Source organism: Hyposmocoma kahamanoa, unplaced genomic scaffold, assembly GCF_003589595.1.
Source record: "Hyposmocoma kahamanoa isolate Upper Pololo Valley unplaced genomic scaffold, ASM358959v1 99879, whole genome shotgun sequence".
Taxonomy (NCBI): domain Eukaryota; kingdom Metazoa; phylum Arthropoda; class Insecta; order Lepidoptera; family Cosmopterigidae; genus Hyposmocoma; species Hyposmocoma kahamanoa.
This window is the reverse complement of record NW_020656077.1, coordinates 8,091,408-8,114,780: the sequence shown is the minus strand read 5'-3', so window position 1 is coordinate 8,114,780 and position 23,373 is coordinate 8,091,408. Positions and strand designations below refer to the sequence as shown.

At 36.1% G+C, this 23,373-nt stretch overlaps 1 protein-coding gene across 1 annotated transcript; it reads right to left on the bottom strand.

Annotated features, from left to right (window-relative positions):
- Positions 1-234: 234 nt before the first annotated feature.
- Positions 235-23,113, bottom strand: LOC113239408 (protein krasavietz). Its single transcript, XM_026476408.1, has 11 exons — positions 22,991-23,113; positions 22,592-22,672; positions 11,177-11,353; positions 10,209-10,309; positions 9,958-10,023; positions 9,799-9,871; positions 9,153-9,318; positions 6,113-6,356; positions 5,270-5,416; positions 4,350-4,545; positions 235-614 (listed from the first exon to the last, which is right to left on the bottom strand). Exons 2-11 carry the CDS (start codon positions 22,650-22,652, stop codon positions 586-588), a joined length of 1,260 nt encoding a protein of 419 aa, XP_026332193.1. The 5' UTR covers positions 22,653-22,672; positions 22,991-23,113; the 3' UTR covers positions 235-585.
- Between the last annotated feature and the right edge of the window lie 260 nt (positions 23,114-23,373).

The following is a 23,373-nucleotide window of genomic DNA, read 5'->3' as shown; positions in this document are numbered from 1 at the left end:
AAGAATCATTGGAAGAGAACAACCAACATGCATAATATGTCTGTAAATGGTTTAAAAACACTTTATTATACTGGTCACATATGCCAAAAGTTAACACCTAAACAATTTCTTAAACGTCGTTAGAAGTACATACATTTGGTAATGGCCGTACAAATGTAAAATTCGATAGTGAGAATCTGTTAACACTCTCCTAAATGTTTAATCATAGGTATTATTACACATAAAACACATATAGCGTGTTGCCACCGTTTATTGAAATTTACTAAAAAAATTGAATAAAAAATATTGTAGTCATACATGTCGATACATGTTCAAAATAGAAACGAATAATCGATATACAGTTTCAAAAAAACACTCCCTGACAGTGTCGCTCGGTGCACTCCAATTATTAAGATTATTATTTTTTTAATTTATAACTTTACAGTACATTACATTATTATGTATTTAAAACAGTACAGTACACTTATAGAAGGGTATTATATGAGCGACCCGCGGAGCTGTGGGCGCCGCCCGTGGCGTTGCGGGCCGGGCTCTGGCTGGTCGGACGGCGCTTCTATCTTGTCAGTCTCACTCGCTGCTCTTAATCTAATCTTCGTCCTCGCCACTCGCGGACTCTGCAAGCAAACCACAAATTATATCACAGATACTTCAATGGACAATAGCGAAATAATTATCTTCATTCGGTTTTTCCAATTAGGTTAAGTTTACCGCGAACGAAGCTGAGCTAACTTGGTTTAGCTCACGTAGCCGGGGCATCTATTCATACTTTATATTAATCTGATTTATATTAATGATCTGCCATTCTTTGTTAAGGACCATTGCGAAATAGTGTTGTTTGCTGATGACACATCCTTGATTTTTAAAACAGACAGACATGACAATAACTATGACCGTATTAATGATACCCTCTCTAAGGTAGTTTATTGGTTTAATGCTAACAATTTATTGCTTAATGCCAAGAAGACAAAATGTGTTGAATTTGAATTACCTAACGTAAAATCGACTAGTCCAACCATAGAAATAAACGGAGAAAAGTTAGACCTTGTTAATAAAGCAGTCTTCTTGGGAGTGACCTCAGATAGTAAACTTCAGTGGTTTCCACATATATCGTGCCTGGCCAGCAGATTAAGCTCCGCTGCATACGCAGTCCGCAGAATACGTGAGCTTACTGATGTTAGTACTGCTAGACTAGTTTACTTTAGTTACTTCCATAGTATAATGTCCTACGGGATTCTCATGTGGGGTAAAGCGGTGGATATTCAAACCATATTTGTATTGCAAAAACGAGCGATTCGTTCTGTGTACCGTCTAGGCTCTCGGGTATCTCTCAGAGAAAAGTTTAAGGAGACTGGTATCATGACTGTGGCATCACAGTACATTTACTCAAATATTTTATATGCCCGTAAAAATATACATAATTTCAATAAGAAAGAAGATATCCATAATATTAACCTTAGAGCTAAGTCCAAACTCATGGTACCACGATTTCGTTTAACCAAGGTAAACAACTCTTTTATGGGGAACTGTATACGTTTTTACAATAAGATTCCGGAGCATATATTAAGTTTATCATTTCCTAAGTTTAGAAACTACATTAAAAATATTTTGATCGAAAAATCATATTACAAAATTGAAGACTACGTGTTAGATAAAGATGTATGGAAAGACGACATGGCTCCAGAATCCACACAAATTTGATTCAAAGTGTATTCCACAGCATTTAAGTTTATTTGAAAAGAGCAATCCCTAGAGTTTCTTGCTCGTTCTTCTCAGGGAGGTCAGCGTAGTGAACGAGCAGTAGCTTAAATGTGACGTTTTCAAGTGTAAATTTATTTTACCTATGGAATAAATAATCTTTGACTTTGACTTTGACTTCGGTTCACACCGCCAACTAAGCTAACCGAGCTAACTAAACTAACCCAACGATCCAGCTGGGCTACGTGAAATATGTCGCTCTTCTGTCGCCCTTCACCCTCACACGTATCCATTGTGTAGCATGTCACTATTTACTAAAGTCTCTTCCAATCCCTTTTCAACAAAAAGTAAACAAAACTGTTTGGTTACAATTCTAAAGCAATCACTTATTAAATCGAATATTTATATTTGACATGTCATCACTTTTTCCAATAATATACTTCCGGACACATAATTCGAGCCACCTCGCATTTTTGCCTTAAAGGGCTAGAATACAAAAATAGTGTTATCATCGAAGAAAAAGGTTTCCCTCAGTTTTGCAAGTCCAAATTTCCAACAAGGACTTATGGAAAAGACTTTTAATCTACTAGTTTCAAAATTGTGTAGGATAGTTCGTTCGAACCGAACGTTGTTTAAGCTTAGAGCATTTAATACTGATGCGAGGTGGCTCGAATTAAGTGTCCGGGAGTGTATTTATTTGAATAGCATCTTATAATTGTATTTAAAAAATGGTAGTCCAAAAGCGAGGTTATTTTTCATCTATAACTTGTCTATGGTTGCGTAGTGCTAATTATATCGCTGAAATCATGCATGACGGCGCCCCAAATTTGAAGCGCCATCGCAACAGCGCGTGTAAGCAGTGTCAGCACAACGTGCCGGTGCAACTTGCAGCAGCAACGTGACCAACGTCAGCATTTCCCCCAGTTTGCGTATTTTATAATTTTTCATGACACTCGGTTTCTAGCAACGAACCTAGGCATTAGCTTTAGCACGTAATTATATTGTAATTTTAATAAATTAGTTAAAATTAAATTTGTTTCTTTTTTAATCGTCCGGCGACAGCCTACGTAATTTGCTATATGAAAAAAAAAACATTGGATTCATTCAATTAAAGTTTTTGTAATCGATTAGTAACTCGAATATTTCAATCTCAATCGAACGAGTATCTAAGTTTAAGGACTTGAAGGAGAACTTAAAATTAAGATTATGTAGGGGAAAACTGCTAGTATGACTCAATTGAACAAATCGATTCATTCAATTAATTCATCGATTTGTAGTTGGCATTACAATTGGCCATCGCTAAACTGTCTACGGTCGGGTCAGAGACTAGTTTGTTTACATTTTGTTGAAAATGGATTGAAACGAAGTATACGGATTTTGCTTAGCTTAGTTTTGCAAGCAACTAAATGAGCTAATCTAACCTAGCTTCGTTCGCGGTGTGGCCTGCGCTTGAACGCGCGGTACCACGCAGTTCACGACAGAAGAGGTGCGCACGGCGGCGTGCGTTCACATACAATGACACTGATTAGTATCTCATATAGTTCACATTTAGTATATTACAAGGAAGAAGAAGAAAGGTGAAGTCAGGCTGTATATGATGAGAAGATATGATAACACAATCTTGACCTGAGCGTGGAGTCGTTCGCACGGTGACGCGCGTTCGAAACGCTCATCAAAATTTAAAAATGACTAATTAGTACGTCATTGCACCGTTTTTCCAATTACTATGACATAACATCATGCCTTTTTGGTTGATTACCATATTTTAATGTAGCATATATTATTAAATGTATTTCAAGTTATTACATGCATTGGAAATATAGTTAAAACTCAGGACTGTACAACTAGCACAGCAATACATATTGTAATAATTGAGGCCATGAGAACCATAGTGGCCTAATTCAATGGACAAGCCATACTGCCCTGCTAAACCGAAAGGCGCTATCTCTGACATACTTTTAGTTTTTTAGTTCTTTTTTCATACCATTCCATAACTATAATAATTTCGCGTATAATGGTATAATAGAAATAGCGCTATCTAATTTGAAATATTTAAAAAACGACTAAGAAATATTTTTAAATAAAATTCAATTACATAAAATGCAATTTACAAGAAGTCGATTTTCCCAAAATTTACTCAGATTGAGATAGCGCTTTTCGGCGTATCAGGGCAGCATAGTGGCCTATCTTACTTAGGCCAGTATGGCACCTCAAATTTAGATCACAGACTAAAAACCATAACAATGATTATGCTGCCATCTAGTAAAATTCGTTGTATCACTTTTAGGCCTTTCTGGTTCTATCAAAATGATCAATTTGAACTGGAAAAAATCATAAACTCAATATTGTAAAAAAATGAGTTAGGCTATGGTTCTCATGGCCGCAATTAAAAAAATGAAATTTTCAATTCAAGACGTTATCTGTAAAATTTCAAACTGGAATGAAGAATATCCTTAATTCCAGACTTGTAAATCCAATTTCCAGTGATATAAACTCTTTTTAAAACTTTTTTCATACATAGACGCAAAAAAAAATTACGTACATATTTAATTTGTATAAGAGTTCGTCGTTGTACTTTGTTTAAGTCTACTTTACAATTTGCTTAAAATTTAAAAAAGCGCGTTCAGACAAATAAGAAAAATAGTCTCCCCTACCCTCTTCGGCAGACTGTAGCCACTCGACAAACTTCTTCATTTGGTCGAGGAACATCATCTTGCCCTTGCTAGAATTGGGCTCGCGGTACCACTTTAGAATAACCTCCTCAGAGAGGACGTTCGTCTTGTACAGCATCAAAATCAGCTTACTGAACGCGCGCATGAAGCTCATGTTCTCATAGCAGTACTCCTGCACCTGTAAACCAATTGTCATATAGCTATAACATGTTAACATTATTGCAAATAAATTAGTAAGTGGAAATGAGATTATAGAAAAACATGTGCCAGATTGAAGAATACTGTGACCCGTTAAAGATATTGTTTCATGACCTCAGTGCAGAGTAGTAAAACAACCGACTTCAAAAGTTCGTAGAATTGCATCTATTTGGCAATTTTAATTTAATTTAAATTTTATTCGAACCGGGAACCGGAAAATGCGTGAAACAAGACTCATCCCTTGGTTTGCCACCCTTACGAGGTGGAATCTTTCTAACAAAAAAAAAAGAATCATCAAAATCTGTTCACAAAACGCAGTTATCGCGTAATAAATAAAAAAAACAAGTCGACTTGAGAACCTTCTTTTTTTGAAGTCGGTTAAAAAGGGACGTAGTGACGAAAGACAAAGATATGTTGAGATGGTTCGGGCACATGGAGAATTAAAGATATATACACAACTGTGGACGAGAGTGTAGAAAGTACCTTTGGAGGGTTTTCGGTTCCAATCGAGAATGTATGGGTGGAAGTGCGCAATTAAAAAAATGGAAGGGCTTGTATGAAAGGATTGCAGATTGTAATAAAGCAAGAAAGGTTCAATCTCTGCCTACTCTAAAAGAAATCCAGAGTAACTTTTGGTTGTCCAATATTCAATATGTGTTTACAAAAACCTCGACCTCATTACTGGCGTTCAAATATTGACTTACTTTAGCCAACAACGCGAGCTCTGCTTTATCGGTCTGTGCGAAAGCGGCCAGCAGTGGCGTGTAGTGACGTAGGTGTTTGGCTGCTTGTTCGGCCAATAGCTCTTCTTTCTTGTTCCATTCGCCACGGGACATCACGCACTGCCAGATCTAATAACACATTGCAACTGTATATACCCGGTAGAGAATATAATGATAGGTGTGCTGTGATGGCGAGCAATCAGACTGCCATGTCGACATAGTGATGCCACAGCAGCGAAGCGTACTAGGGTTTGGCCGAAAGACTCGGCCGCACCCAGTTCGCGACGCCTCGTCACGCCACTCCGACTCGTCATCGAGTTTCATCACGGAAGATTACGAGTGACTCGGTGATAAACTATTTTGATCTAAAAGTGACAAATGGAAGTCAAACTTGCGTGGCGCCAGCCTAATGACTAGATCCTTCTAGTAATGTAAGCACCACCACTGAACGCACCACCGTAACCTTACATATTACTGTCGCCAAGCAGTAATGCGAGCATTACTGCGTTCCGGTTTGGTACTAGTGAATTTACAGGCACATGGTACTTGTCAACTTATCGTCTCAAGGTGACGGGTGCAATAGTAGTGCACCTAAGACATTTGCGATTTAAAGCTCTGAGGTGGCACTGCAACTGTTAAGGACACGCGTGTCCCTTACCACCAGACGCAAGATTTATTCATCCCGTTATTTGGTATTATAAAAAAATGTTTTATATTTTTAATATGAAAAACGGTCGACCAGTTTTAAATCGTACGTTTTTTTATAGTTTTTCATGCAGCACAAGAACGTAATTCTTATCTCTTATTTATTGGTGAAATACTTACGATAGCCACCACCTCGTGGTCGGGGATGGAATGCTTATGCGCCATTTCGCGCAGTTCGTGGATGATGTCGCGCACGGGTTTCTCGTCGGCCAGCTCGTCCAGCAGCGCCTGCGTGAGCTCACGTCGCGCTTCTTGCAGCGCCTGCGCGCGGTGAAGTCGCAGCAGTTCGGCCAACCCGCGAGACGCGAACGACGCAGCCAGCACCTCTTCGCTGCGACGGTTCAGCGGCAGGAACTCCAGCAGCCTAAGACATATAATAATTACTTACTTAAATACTAAAAACAATCTAAGATGATACCTGTGGCAGTTCATACAAATCTACACAATATAACCTTTGAACGACGTACTCTCATTTACGTATTTTTTATAAACTATTTGTATAAGTAAGCCTAGCTATTAAATGAATGGTCTTTGTTTAAAGCAAATTAAAGTAAAAATAACAACAAATCAATTTATTTTTCTTACAAATTTATTTATGAGAAATGAACGAAAAAAAAAACGTTTTTTTTTCAAAAATTCCTTTTTTTACGATTTGTTGCTTCGTTACACTGTATTTGCTACATTGATAAAAAGTTTGCGATAATTTAATGTGTAAATATATAGTACTTATTCCTAAAGTAAGAATCTGAACATAGGCAATTAATTAATATGTCAGTGTTGTTACTTAAACTTTTTTGAAACTTATAAATTAGTGATATATGATGTTTATATTCGTACTGTTTTTTACATATCTTTTTTTGAAATTTTGTAATAAAATATCTAATATCTAATAAATATCTTTGGAATTGCATTTGAATTATAGTTGAACGTTTAAGCCTTCAATATAATACAGAATACTTCACATATCTGAACATCGTTCAGAATACGTCAGAAAAATTAAACTGGAAGAAAGAACTTTTGCTTCAAAAATCAAATGCACTAAAAATGTATCAACTTTACCTCATCCCTATGACAAACGTCAAATGAACTCACAGCGATCATCCTAGTTTACATTTAGTATAAAAGACATACAACAGCATCATACCACTTTGAGCTTAAAAACTATTTTAAATGAGATCACAGAAGCTTAAAATATAGCATAACGTGACATAGCTAGTTTATTTTTTAATTTTATAATGGTTGTAAGTATATTTAAATGCGTTAACTATACTTAATATAAAAAATATGCAATTATGGTTATTAAAGTTGATGTTAACCTAAATTTTAAAAAAGTAATAACAAAAGCTATAAACAATGAAGCAAAACTTTTAAAGAAGGCAAACAAGTAGTTGTGTATGGGCCATCTTACTCCATACATGTATTGTGGTGGTAGTACGCAGAGAAAGACTTGCAACGAAAATGGTATAAGTATATTGATATAAAATACAGGTGATATGGTGGCAAATCTTTCCTTGATATAATGTATCGGTGGACAGTTGGTAATAAAAAGTGTTCATCACAAAAAATCACAAGTTTAAACTTAATTGCGGCACGTGGCTAAAGTAGATCGCCGCGTGTGCAGAGTTGTACCGAAGAATGTATGAGACCATACAATAGTAATAAAATGGAGAAAGTAATTGTTTTTTTTTGTATTCTTAATTACATTATCTTAAGGCAGTCGCTTGGCAGGGCACGTATTTGTATATTATAGAAACAAAATGCATTTTGAAAATGTTTATGTACCGAGTTGTTTTGTCCTCAGTCAAGGCCTTAGGGCTTACAAAAACAGAAAAGAGTTGTTCCATTAGCGGTACTAAAATAAATGGAAAATTTCTAGGCTATCCATTGACTTACAAATAAAAGGCTATCAGTTTCTTTTGTAGGAAAAACTCTCAAAATCTTGAAATTTAGAAATATTTTTGACCTGCAATTTCCAGAAAAACGTCAGGGGTTTTGAATACTATGGTAACGTGTGCAGAAAGGAATTTTTTGGCTAATGGTCTAGTGGCCAATACAATAAAAAATGTTTGACGGATGAGATGTCAATGTAATTCTTATTGCAATTGAATTAACCGATTTTAATTAAGTTTTTGAATATTTTAGTGTTGAAATGTCGCTGCTTTTTGGAACTTTTTTTAGTATTGCTGGTAATTAATTTAACATTTTTTCCACACTACATTTATTGTATCAATGAAAAAAAAGATGGTCACAATATGTTTTTCATTTATCTGCTAAGCTCTTTACAGTCAAGCTATCTAATAAAAAGTTTGAGGCTGGTTCACTAATTCGGTACAAGTTTTTTGTAGCAACATTTATGACACTGCAGCAATGGTGCGACAGGCCAGTACATGCCGCGTCGTTCTGCCCGACATATGACGCTAGGCCCATGAGGGAACACCACGATTACACATATCGGGGCTCTACATTATGCTTATTAATAATTATCCCTTTTTTATATTTACTACAGTTCGCTCTTCCACCTTCTCAGTTTTCGTGTATATATTTTCCAAATGGTTTTAATTTCATTTGTAAAAAACGAAATTTTTTTGGAAAGGAATAAATTACAGGAAAAAGAATTCGACTTTTAATCACTCAATTTGCCTAAAAATGTCGATTACGTCATTTAGTAGCAGTAGAGCTTCTTGTGAAAGAATTCGCCCAAGGAAGTTCCACCTTATTTCTACTATTTCTGCCACCAAGCAGTAATATGAGCATTAGCGTGTTACAGTTTTGAAGGGTTAGGAGTGCTGGTGAAATTACAGGCATATGGGACTTGTCAACTTATGTTTCAGGGTGACAGGCGCAGTGGCAATTGCTCCTCAGATCTTTATGATTTGAAGTACTGAGTGTCACTGTAACTGTTGGTAAAAAAATATGGACAGGTGTGTTGCTTTTCACCAGGTGCACGACTTGTTCGTCCTGTCATTCGGTATTATGAAAAAAAATTACGCATTTGTTTAGTAAATGCCATTCACCCTAGTCTTAACGCCGAAATCAGCTGTAAACTACACAACTTAACACACAGGAAATAACTTTCGTAAATAAATGAATTACACGCTGGTTACCATTGCCACGGCACCAATGGCATCTGTAGAACATAATATCAAATGTGTTTACCAACCTGCCCTCCAATTGTCCCTTCTTGAGCGCGGTGACCAAGGAAGTGACACCGCGCTCGGCCTTCAGCGTGGCGAACACCTCTAGCACGAAATCGAGGGCCAGGTTGTCCTTAAGCAGGTGCTCGTTCACCAGCACCAGCAGCACCGAAGGCGGCACGCACCCGTTCCCTGGAACACAATCAATATATACCCAATGTCGTCGCTACCTGCAAATATTGAAGAGCATATTTGCGTAGGTGACTCGAGATTCATTTAAGGACGATAAGCTCAAAAATATTCACAACTTTTTGAGCAGAAGCGTGTGTTGCCAACATTAGGTAAGTTGACACAAACCAAGACATTGTACCCACCTAGATATTTTTATCACCAAAGCTATTTATATGCAGTTCTAACATTCTTCGTTAGCGTGAAAAATGGCCTACAACACTGAATACTTAAAAAAGTCTATTTAAATTCACATGACCCGTTTGTTTTTCTTGTCGAGTGGCTAGAGTCATAACGGCAGCATACGGAGCCGTCCAACAATGTCCACGCTTTGTTGTGGCACACTTCGACACCGAGAAACGCAATGTGCAATCGCCCGGCTCTAATCGTGTGCATAACTCACTCAACAATTGCTATGCTTCATAAAAAAGACTCAACACTTACCTAGCCACAGGGCAGTCATGCGAGCCAGTTTGATGCGTTGAGCTGGCTCGAATCCCTTCAGGTAGACCAGCACCTGCGTACACAAGTTTGTTGAAACAAACATTTTCTTTTCACAGGAGTAAATTTCAAAGAAAAAGTAACATCGAGTGTCAAAACTACCTTCTTCATTTCCTCCTCGAACATCTTCTCCAGGTACTTGTACCGACGCATCAGCTTCAGAAACACCTGCAACACAGCCCAATGTAGCGGAAACTCGTTCACGGGCAAATGTAAACATAAATGAGCTCACAATCAGAGTTGATTGAACGAGTATGAGTTTTTCAACACAAGTGTTCAGGACTCTAGCCATGTTTATCATCATTTTTCGAAGTTAAGATTGTTGTAAAGCAACAAAATGCGGTAAGTGTAACCTGTTCAAAGTTGCGCATGGTTTCCATGTCTTCGTTGGCGGCGAAGATGCAGCAGCTGGTCTTGGGGGTTTCGCCGTCCATCGACACCGACCCACCGGGAACTAAACGTGTAAACACAGATTATTAATATAGTAGAAAATTAGTATTATTAGGGAACAAGCTTTCGACACTACTGTTCTGGATTAGGATCGATTTTTCATATTTCAAAAGTGTATATTGGAAAGATTCAAAATATTGGTCTTCATTTGGATATTTTAAAAATCTCTGGCTTATAAACATTTTTTCTACCATTGTGTACCTCAATATTTGGCGAATAAATTATAATGGCGAATAAATTATAATGGCAAATAAATACCCAGTGTTACAATTTCGCTCGTTTTCTCGGTTACACTCCTTCGGAGTACACTCTTTCAGTTACAAACTTTCGATTTGCTTCGTCTGAACGTTGGAACGACATTCCACCCCCGATTATTTTAGCCAGTCATTGCACACTTTCAAAAGAAAGTGTAAGCAATGGCTACTTAGCGTACAAAAATCACAATATTGCTGGACTAAATTCTTATCGTAATTGCATTATAACGTAGCAAATTGTTTCTTTGTCATCTAAGTAAGTTTAAAAGTATGTAAGAAGTTGAGACCTGTTCCAGAGCCGTTTTTATCCGGTATTTAATGTTCTTTTACATGTAATATATACTCTTGTGCTCATCGAATTAATAAACTAATTTTAAGCATGTCCTATACATTTAAAATGTAATTCTTGTGAAGTTTGACAATTGTCAGCAGCTGATGTCCATGTATGAAGGTGGAATCTGAAAAGCAACAGTAGTGCTGACGTTCCACCCTTTTCATTGGCACTAAGAGTCCATATTTCCGAAACTCTTTACTGTTAACCTTTTTATTGTAAATATGCTTTCGAATATTTTTTTTTTCTTCAACTGCATGTACAAGCCGGAGCTGCTGATACTCACGCAGTAATCCTCCGGCAATGAGGACATCGAAGATGACCTCCCCATAGCGGCGGTAGTCGAGTTTAGAACCAGCCGAGTCTAGATATTTGTAGGCCGCGTCCAGGTCGCCCCCGGCGCGTTCGAGCCCTTGCACGAGCGCGTCGCGGAACCCATTTGGGTCATACTTCTCTTTCTCATCTGCAATCACAGGCAAAAAATAACATTCGTCAAATCATTTATTTGCTCCAAACATGGTGGTCAAGATAACAAAGTAATATAGTGAGTACAAACATGTTGAGCTACAAAATAAAACAGGAATGCAAAACATTGGTCGTCGCATGGTCACATTAAATTACATAATCAGTATTACAATAGTAATAATATCACAGGTATTTAAATTAATTTAAATTCTGTTATATAACAATAATTATTTAAAAAATCGCTAATACTATAATAATATTTATCTTAATACCTTAACAATTCGTATAACATCGTCTTAAATAATTTAATGGGCAAGTCTTGAATGTCATTAAATTTGTATTATAAATTCTGGCACACATGCACAAACAGTTTTGATTATATTTTTTCATCTAGGCACCTTTTCAAAAAAAAAATTAGTCTGTATTTGGTTTGGTAAAAGTTGTTTGGATTTCTGTAATTTCGAGGGTTGATGTCAATATCTTTAATAAACAAATGTAAATTATTTTTTATAAAATGGTTATATACCAACATTTTTATATAGCTTCTAACTTCTTAACTTCCTTTATTCCTACCTTAATATCTATGCGTGACATTTTACGACATGAACCTATTTATGAGATGGTTAGGGCAATGTGGCCCCTTCAACCTTTATTATTTATTTAGCGGGAGCAATGTAAATTAAAAAAAAAAAAAAGAAGTTTCTTTCGCCGAGAAAACCGACACTTTAAACTGTCATTAAAACTGAGCCAATAGAAAACAAACAAACTTTCAAAGCGCGACATTATATTAAAAAAAATAGTTCACATTAGATCTTCGAAAGGGAGGGTTGTTTGTCACATGTTTATCACAAGTGGGCGTGTTGACGTCACGTGTCGTGACTTACTAAATCTGTGCGCATATAGTCGGCTTTGATTATGTAAAACTCGGTGGGAACAGGGAATACCATGGCAACCGCAATTCTCGGAATAAGAGCGGGTGGGGTGGATTTATACAGACGCGTGTAAGCCTCGTGTCTGGCTCCCGGCGATTTTTCCTCCTGTATCCTAACAACATCATTGTAATACAATATAAGAGAAAGATTCGACGAATAAATGTGAATAAATACAGACTTTTATAATACTATAAGTGTCATAATCAGATATGTACGGCCAAGAGCACGTCCACAGAGCAACAGTTAACATTTAAATTCATCTTTATGGTGCTTGCAATAAGAACGGTCTGAAATGTCGAGCTTGTTGTGTGCTTGCGACTGCACTATTCAAGTACGTACATTTTCACAACGTTATTTTTGTGTCTATTTGATTTTAGCAATTTTTTTTAGTTTTTACGTAATGAGTTAGTGTAGAATTATTACTAATCTTAGTGACGCGCGATAATTGACAGAAGTCATAGGTCGTTCGCGCAGATATTCGGGGGCCGAACGTGAGTTATTGATGCAAATACATTGTATGCTAAAGTAGGTCAGGTCCTGACCTGGGGCAGCGCGACGCCGCGACCTAAATCTAGCCTCTCCCTAGGAACTGCATTTGCGACGCCACATCCTGCCACTCGTATGTATCTCGCGAGCGATACATCGCCTTATATCATTCTGCGCTATGACATGAACACAAAGGAGAAACAACGTCATCTCATTCTTTTCATAATCCAAAATAGACAAAGGATAGGTAAAATAAATAACAATTTAAGTCTGAGCTATTCAATCACATACAATTTCGAAACTTCTTCTCTGTTGAGTTTGGAGATAAAATGTACCGCGGTTTGGCTCTAGCTGGCATCTTATATAAATCAGTAGGTGATGTAATTAAGGGAATCGCGTTCTGTTCACGAGGGTCGCCGGCGGCCGTCTTCACGTTGCAGCGGGCCATAATCAGCATCAATTGAAGTTAATATCGACAATTACTTGGGACTGTTGATAGTGCGCCGCGACTACCAACTGGGGATCTTTATAAACATGCGTATATGACGAATACGTAGTGAGAACATCCTTTTTCTGTTCCAGATTTGTATGATATAATGCGCCCCTATTGGACTACGGAGATTACGACGAAGTTAGAATAGCGTTAACATTTTTTTTTCGTCATAAAGAGCAAAATAACGCTGATGTGACAAAAGCCCGTAATTACGTAACTCGGTTTGGCAGCTCGCAGTAAAATGCTAATATGAAAACAATATTCAATGTCAGTGTCAATCGAGTAATGTTTTAATGCGCCTTAAGCCTTAAGTAGTTTTTATCTTAACAGAACTCGTTTCGGTGTGTCGAAGCGTCCTTATCAATAACGTAGATAAACAAGGAACTAGATTCCGATAGCGATCAGATAATAAGACCTCAGTAAGTCCAGAGGAAGTGCGTATCTTATCTATCAATTCGTACATAACTACCCCGACGCAAACATGGTTCAAACAAGTCTGCGGTGAAGTATTACGAAAACTATGTCAAATCGTTTTCACCGCGGCGTGGACATACGAGATTTTTCCCTATTTAACAAATTATTCAAAGACAAAATTGGTATAGCTGAAGAAATTTGCACCGGTGAATGTCATCTGGATTATCCATTCTATTAATCATTAACACTTCTTTTACTCAAACCGTACATGGACTTAATGATCTTGGTCGATCGTACGAGTCGTAGATGCGCTAAATGCTTTTTCCGAATTCTAGTTTTGAATTATTTCTTTAATCATCAGGCCGAAATTACTTCGTAAAAATATCGACCGCAGACTCTTTTCTTACTAATTCAAAAAAGTTAGTTCCGCATAAAAATTATCAAGCTTAGAATTAAGTGCCAATAAAAGTGTTTAAACTAGTTGTTTGCACTTTACTATAGCATGTATGTTACCGAGGCGGCTCACTATTTTGTCCTATTATATTCTAAAGACGAAACGTTAAAACGAATCGGTGCAAATAACCCAAGTATATTTTACCAAATATACTTGGTACTTCGGTGTAACGGGCTGGTGTCCTCAACTCGACGTCAAGGCGCCATTTTGCGTATGTGACTTGTAGTTCTTACGATATTTAATTTACATCGCCCAACTGTGGTTGATTATTACAGGATAGATAACTTCTGTAGGTATCTTCACAACGGAATCAAAATTAAAGTTTTAGGAGGTACCTTATGGTGAAATTCCAAAAAACAATGAATAAATTTCGTATTATCGTACAAATGACCATGCTTTAGAAAGTATATTTAGAAAGTCTAAAAATTTTTAGCGGAGAAAATATAGAAAAAAAATGAAAAATGTTGCCTTCTTAAAAAACCGTATAAATGCAAAATTGTTACTGATCCGTGAGTGAGACACTGAGAGTCGTATTCTAGAACTCTACTCAATGCTCAAGTCAGGATTTGAGCAGACTTGAGTATGATTTTCAGTGCTCATTGCAATATTCAAGTCCTGACTTGAGTATTGAGTAGAGTTCTGGAATACGACCCTGAAAGACGGTACAACTTTGATGTCAGATATAATTATAATTTTAGCTGTATAAGAAGATCCTTGTAATTTTTAGTTTTAATCCTTAGTTATTACTTTTACAATTAATACTTGGAAGACAAATGACAAAGAAGACTGAAAAGTGTTTTCAGTTGCTCTAAAAATAAGGCATAACCGGGCTTGCTCGCGGGGGCACTACCCTGTCCTTGGTCCTGGTTAAGAAAGCGTGGGCGTCTCTTCTAACGAATATTTAGGAGCGTTCCGAGAAATTTCTTGTCAATAATATTTTCAATAAGTAATATTGAAAGAGCTTTCTTTACTCGGATAGAACATTATTCGCGCAGACTCAATGATTTTATATTGCCAATGTTGATAAGTAGGTATTACAAACTGTTCACAGTAGTCAATCTCAATCTATCGCTTTCTAGAATATTAAGCCTATCACAAAATAATCTAATTCATCAGAAAGATGGCTTACAAAACCTAAGTATACGTAGCGACTGCCGCTCAAAGTTGATGAATCGTGGTCACGACCGTCAGGATGGCTGGTTGCCTGTGGCGTGTGGCACTGAGAGTACATTCATAAATTGATACCTTGTCTAAATAATTGCTACCATTTATGTATTCTGAGAAGTTCAAAAAAATTGACCAGCAATTCTGATAACAGGACGGCTGGTGGCCACTTTGTTCAGCATAAAGGGAGCAGATTTTCCAGGAGGATATATTACCAATAATTGCTATATATCTGCTACTTTCACGAATTAAAGGTATAAATGTAATAATAAATGTCTAAATAGAGAAGGTAGCAAATAGATAGCAATTCTTGAATATACACTCGGTGCCAAACGCCACCGGCAACCAGCCATCCTGATGGTGACATAGTCATGAGATTATTCTAACCGAACAAATAAAAGGCTTGGAACCCAATTACAACAAAATTCAGCATTTTCTGAATGAATCTCAGTAATAAATAAAAAAAGGATCAATTTTGGATAAGGGCACTATTCTTGAAAACCATTTACTTCAGCCCGGACGCCATTATGTACCTTTCAGTCTTAAGAGTACCAAAAATACTATGAGAAAGCAGTTGATTTTAACGGAGATGCAGCGTTCAATACTTACGTCGTAGTTACAAGGAATTCATTAATGTGTGCCAAAAGGTAGGGGGCTAGGATGGAATTGTTTGTTGCAACAAAGGTGGGGCCGCAGTGTGAGAAGAGCACACGCCGCGTGCAACTAACGTTCTAGAACAAGTTCTTAAGGTCATTTATTACGTATGGTAATCTATTAGAACCAATTGTTGGGTGAAATAGTATAAATTCAAATTTTATCCACATAAAATTGTTATTACTATTTTTATTTATTTATTACAATTTAAGCACTAAAGAACAAAACATTCCAGTATAACGTAAACTTACTGTTTCAGTTTTCTTTGTGTTTTTGTAGGCAACAGACATCCCTTTGAGAGGACATAATTTTAAATTTCATTAGCGTAGGTTGCGTAAGATACACGTTGGATGCTCCACTAACCTCTATATGCGTGTAATTCAATAAACGACACCACTTGTGGACGTCATCGTATTGTATGTAATTCGTTTTGTTCGTAATTTTTTTTTATGTTACCCTGTGACGGGAGGAAGAAGCGGAACAAGTCGTGTGCCTGGTATTAAGCGACACGCCTGTCCATAGCTATTGCAGTGCCACTGCGCCTCATTCATTCTCTGCACGAACTATTTTACAAGGACCAAATTACTACACTACAGCTACTAAATTTAAATGTTTTACTTTAATGAAGAATCAGCTTCTTTATTAACTATTATATTTATTATATATTCCTGTTTAAAAACACAAAAATAGCTGCTTGCGCTTGCTAGGAATAACACTTATTTTCCTCGAACAGCGCTAACATTTGAATTATGTTAATTAAATATAAGGACGAAAGTTATGTTGAAATTTTTTCAACGTCACTTGTTTACTTTTTTATTATGATAGCAAATGGCGGGCCGAACAAGTGCGTGTGGTGGTAAGCGACAGCTGTCCTGTTCATAAATAGTGCTAAATCCATTGCACACTGATATACGCAATTTTACATACCCGAATATCAAATAATATTGCACGACAAAAAATCGAATACATAAATAAAAACTGCCACGGAAATCAGGTACTGAAAAATAGTCCCGAGAATGACCGCAATATATTTTGAATGTTTTTTATTACAATTTAAAAAGCAACAAAATACATTACAGTACAATAAGAACATAAATGAGCTCTTCCGGTGCACAACTGATTGGTTCTAGAAAAGCAAATGGTATGTGCAGGGTACTTCGTGTTCACAATCATCGCAACGTGCAGGAGACTGGTTAACAAAGAATGTCACTGAACCTACATCGAAGTCCTATCCATCCCACCGATTGACACGAGACTCATAAAGGCGCGTTGTAGTTTATATTACATTAGGTTTTGGAATCCCTTTATTGTTTAATTTATTATGATAGTTAAAGTTGGTTTATTTTCTCTAACACAAGGAACAACAAGGTCAGTTAGCGTCTGACGCGTGCCAACTATAGGTCTTGAAAGTCCTACTTGAACACAGTTGGTCGCTTTGTCTGGTATGGTTGTGTCATTCTTTAGCGCAAATTCACTAAAATCGTGGAAAATGCCTTATTGTGCTGTTTTGGAATGCAAAAATGATAGCTACACCAAAAATATTACCTGCATTAGTATTTAAAATCATGTTGATTAATTTTCAAATTTCTCATTATCTATTCGTTCAGATGTAAATCGTTCGTCGTAGTCTAGTTACTGGCCGCAAGATGGCAGCATGTTCAATAAAATTTCAATATAAAATCAAAGAACTTTCAACGATATAGCGACTGGGTAAAGTTTAAGTTCTATTAACAATACATTTTACATCTTTCTAAATAAGAAACTATGACCAACCATTATCAAGATTTCATCGTAGTGTTTATCATTTTGTTTCTGTGCATTTTGGCGACATCGGTTTATATAGTAACCGAGGCTTATGGCATTTCCATTGTTTTTCTCTTCCGTGGAAAATACACTTATAATAGAATAACAATTTTAAATGTAGTTGCCCTTGTGAGAAACTGGCGACCGTACTAGGCAACTAAAGCTGTATTACAGCTCACCAGGACCTCACCCTCAAGTAAAGCCAATAACCTTAAAAGGAAAGAAACAAAGTGTTGAGCAATAAAAATTGTAAACATTATCTAATAAAGCTGAAAATGCGTTGCGACATCCAGTGTATTTTGTGACCCAGTGTTTTTGACGACGTGCATTAAAGAGACCTATTAATACTTGTGATTCATTACCAAAGCATTAAAAAGGCTAATTTAGTGCAGCCTGTAGAAGATGGAGTTGTAAACTTGAAAAAGGTTAAGTTTATGACACTGTACTGTTGGTATTTCGCTTAAGATGTTTGTTCGTAGTAGCTAAAACAACAAGTTTTCAGTTTGTTCCTAAAAAATAATCTCAGTACAGAGTACTAAAAGAATCGACCTCAATAGTACGTGGAATTACGTCTATTTGCCAAGTTTTATTGAAATATCCCCTAGTTCGCCACTATACAGGACTTGACACTGGAGATAATAATAATCGGTTCTCACTACTCAAAGTGTATTGAGAGAAATACGCCTTGAATTGGAGAAATAGCAAAATCAACCATTAAAATAATTGCTCCTAAATTAAAGTTAGGTGCTATTAATAAAAATGAATCTTCATGCGTGAACAGCCACCCTTAAAGGTGTATGATTTTCTTCAAAATGAAATGGTGGTCCCATTGGAAGTACCCCCTTTCCAACAAAAAAAGAATCATGAAAATGGGTTCAGAAATACCGGAGTTATCGCGTAACATACATACAAAAAAAACACAGTCGAATTGAGAACCTCCTCCTTTTGTGAAGTCGGTTAATAATTAAAAAAAACAGCAACTTCTTTCTAAATCTGCAAAATTCTGCCACATTTAATACAACGTTAAGTAACATGTTCTGTCGCAATGAAAACGAATAAAAATTAAATCTACCCAAATGGCAGAAATCTGCCACAAATGATCACACTGTTCTCAATATAACAGTGTTCTCAATATGACATTGGACATTGGCAAGAGGCCTCTTGTCAAAACGTTCCTTTGCTAACTTCCGTATCTATCATTTAAATATTATCTAAACATTTTTGTCACATTGTATTCTATTTTTTACTTTATGTTATTACTGTTTAATTGCTTATTTCATTAGGTATTTTATAGCTTTAATGTTTTATGTGTGTACTATAAAATAACCAATACTTTAAGTAGGTAAACATTCGATCACGAAGAACGTTACCTAATCTATGGTCGAACTGAATCAATTGCGGTATGTTCTTGCATGTATTCTAAAATATATTATTTTGCAATTTCTTTATCCCCGACTTTTAAAAATATACAAAAATAATTTAATAACTAGGCATAAACTAAAACGTAAAATTATACTAGCAAAATCCATAAACGGCATTTCGCTGATTTTGGGTAAGCTTTCGCCATCCTTCTTTCTGAGAAGAAAAACGAATGAATTGACAAGCGGGTACCAGCTCAGAATAATACTAATAATTTATACAAAAATACAAGTACTTATAACTAAAAGTACTAAATTAATAGTTAACTAAACAGGTCGAAAAGAGTCTAGTCAGTAGAAGAATTTGGATTGACGAAGCATATATCTTTAGGTTCATTGAACTTAATTCGCGCGTGTTTGTTATGTTACAAGCATTTATTTCAGGTTAAACTACAACCCAAAACAATTTTGATTTAATCCAACACATTTTCTTAGTACATATCGCACATGAAACCGAATACTGTCGTAACTCTAAATTAAGAAAACACAATTTGAAAATTAAAAAAAGAAAGGATTGATATTACTACGAATATTTTGTTTTTTGTGTGCGATATTATCCTATTACAATATTATGTTTTTACAATTCAAAGAATTTTTATATTGTAAAATATCACCAGTATGTTACTGTAATAATTTCCAAAGTCTTTTTTTCACACCTGAAGGTAGTTTTAAATTTTTTAATAAAAAGCAATCGAAGCATACTTATATTTAGTATTTTACAGTGTGGGAAATAAAGCGCGGTGGGCATTATTTTGGCGGGTACAATCGATTACAATATTCTTAATTGCATTCCATAAATCTTATAAGCTATCGTGTACCGTTTGACACGGTTCGATACAATGTGCTCATCGCGAGACGGGTACTGCGTTTCCAAAAATTTTGACTTTTCCTCAGTGTAGTATTCAAACTTTTATTAATTATTTGGCGTTTAATTGACTTCTCCAATTCCATAAAGTTATCACGCAGTAGCTTTTAAATATTAATTGTTGCATTTGGGTCTTTGTACCATATCGACTAAATCAAATCAATTTGATGTTAGTCATCGGCTAATGGCCCGAGTGTAATGCCGACGCAGCATCAACATTAACAAACAAAATGGCGGCGGAGCGCAATGCTGCTACGAACACAGAAACTTAGACTCACGCATCTGTGTAAACGTAGACAGTGGGAAATTCAAGTCGTTGTGTGTGTGTGTGACCATGTGAACAAAGTGACCATGTGCTTTAGTTTTCGCTCTCACTATGTTTGTAACTAAATAAGTTATTAAAACATGACAAAACGTGGATGTCCATAAAGTTCTAAATCACAAATGTAGCGAAAATAATTTCAAATTATAAACTAAATGATAATGAAGCACAACGTCGGCTTACTGTCAAAACTCACTAAGTAATTGCAACCTTTGAATTCAGCGCATTCGATTCTACGTAAGCGAAATTCACTACCTTCGTAGCTTTGTTATTTTCGACTTTAAAATTGGAAACTTGCTTAAGACTATTGTGAAATTCATTAACTGTGTTAGGAGGGTTCTGTTGTATTAAAATTAATTAACGTATTTTATAACATATTCAGAAAACTATTTAATTGGCGAAGGTACATCTAGAATATCAACAAAATCGACTAAGTAATATTAGTGAATTTTCAAAAAATCAATTATGAGGAAGTCAACTAACATTTCCTAGCTTTCGAACTTAACTATTTGGTGTAAGTAAGCCTGACTTCCAATAGAGAAGGAAGCAAAGTCCTCAAGAAGTAGGTAAACGAAATAAAGAAGGTAGTAGTGGTTTTGCCGCGCCATCGAATTTAATATGTTAATAATGTTCCTGTTTAAAAGGCATTAACTTTGGTTTTTATTACAATACTTATTGTGGCCAAAGGTAAAGATTTTTATCCGAATTTTAAAAAAGAAACATTCTACTAACTTAGTGTCAATTGTACTCCTGTATATACACTACTATATTTTTATTTCTTTTGTTTAAGACAAAATACAGAAAATATGAGAATTTACACTGTAACTTTAAATTTATTTCTCGAAATTGATATTGTGTCATTTAGTCTATTTTTGCAGTAAGCGGATGATAATATTTGATTATTTAATTTCTATTCAAGCATTGTTTGGGATGAAGATCTTTATTATAGTTATTTCTTGCTAGTCAATAATCAACTCTCCATCCTGACCCGTGTATGCATGAGAACTGCTTCAATTGTTACGAATGCTGCCTACAGGATTTAGCAATCACCGATTTGGAAAACTTCCTACTTGCAAGTATGCCTGGTAGAACTAAAACGGAACTTCGGTTAGTATTGTTAAAATTTCTGAGAAACCACACTCATTCATGGGTACCCCGTATATTGGAGGCACAGGCTACGATAGCACGAGCGTGCGAAAAACGCGACAAGGCGCGGTGGCGGTGCAACCAATGGCCCACTTACAGCGTGGCAATAACCACACAGCAAACAATGCAACAAGATAGCAACAAGTTCCACCTTAAAGGCCTATAACCATGTCTCAAACAGTATTTAATTAAATCTTGACAAAGATAATTCAAAGTAACATTACTAAGTATAATAATAGGAGCAATTTGTAATTTATTGCATCTGTAAGCCTTGAATAAGCACTTTAAAACCTGCTTGCATAAATAATATAGATAAAACTAAGGCAGCCATATTTATTTATGTATCTCTCACACATTGTGCCTATGACTGTTATCTAAGAAGTACTATTACATAGAAAAAAATAAGGTACCTACAACATTTTTATTATTAACAAAGAGAATTAAAAAAAGAATTTATGAAATAAAGTTTAGTAACCAGGGCAAAGCAAGTTCTTATATTCTAACCAAATGTAGGTATTTCTCAATATCTATTTAAAAAAACAACCTTGCAGCATGGTTAACAAATATGGTGACATCATTGAAGTAGGAACACATGTTATCCCTGACAGGAACAGCACGAGGATAACTAAAGCTGTTCAATAGTGCACACAATGATAAACCAGACAATCCATTTTATGAAATTGTATCACTATTTTATACTAGGTAACTTTATTAGAAATGTATGCCTTTGTCCAATAAAATTTTAATTTTAATGTGTTCCTTTGTTCAATAAGTACATACCCTCAAAATGTTGAATCACAATTTCAATATTGATTGTGAAGACATTTAAACATTGCATGTAATTTATCACACAAAAAAATTGAAACAAAGACAATTGTAATAATAATACAAGCTTTTGGTGAAAATCATATTATGTAAAGACAAAATTGATGCTGCCGAGAACCTCATTAAATGAACATGAGCATAAATACATAATTATATGCTGGCAGTATTTTATATGTAACAAATGTAGGGGCAACAGACAGATGACGTTGGTGAAATGAACTTGTGAACACGCAATTACAGAAACGGAGTGGCGTACATACCTCTTTTTCTGGTCTTGATCCGTTGACCCGATAATACTGGTTTTTCTACCTTCTGACTCATACAATAACTTTTTCTACCTTCTGGAACAAACACACGTGGCAATTAGGATAATGCGAGCGCCAAGACAGAAAAGGTGGCCCGTTAGACGTCACAGGGTCATCGCCCCGCTGCGTCACGACGGCTCGGGCTCCCTCGCGGCCCCGGCCCTCATGGCGTCGCCCTTCGCCTCACCTATGTGCGAGTAAAAGCTTCCGCCAACGTCCACTACTTCAACCTCGAAGGAAAGTTACGCTATAACCCGATTACCTATGACTCAGCGAATGTACGCACCTTGGAAACTGACAAAGCCAGACGAAATCAGTCAATATACGTGTAAAATCTTTGCAAAGTATACTCACGTAGTGACAGGTTACGTAGGAGCCTTTTACTCCTTTGCGAGTTCTCGTGGACTGCGCCTATTCCGAAAAGAAAGAAACGCTGCTGCGCCGATCTCTCTATTCCCAATGGTAGAGATATGTATGGAGTCGCCGGATATCCGGTGATGGCGCGCTCGAAGGTGAGATTCAAAATAGTTCTGAGGTTTCTTCTTTAGATTTATTAGTCAAGATGATTTTTTAAGGAATATCTTGCAAAATGTTCGTTAAAATAATAAGATTTTATAATATATATAAAATTTACGTCTCCTAAACAACTTTAACTAACAGAAATGATATTAGACCTTGTACCTGAACAATTTATAACAAAATGTGGAATAGTATATTCTTCGCTTTGATAAAAACAA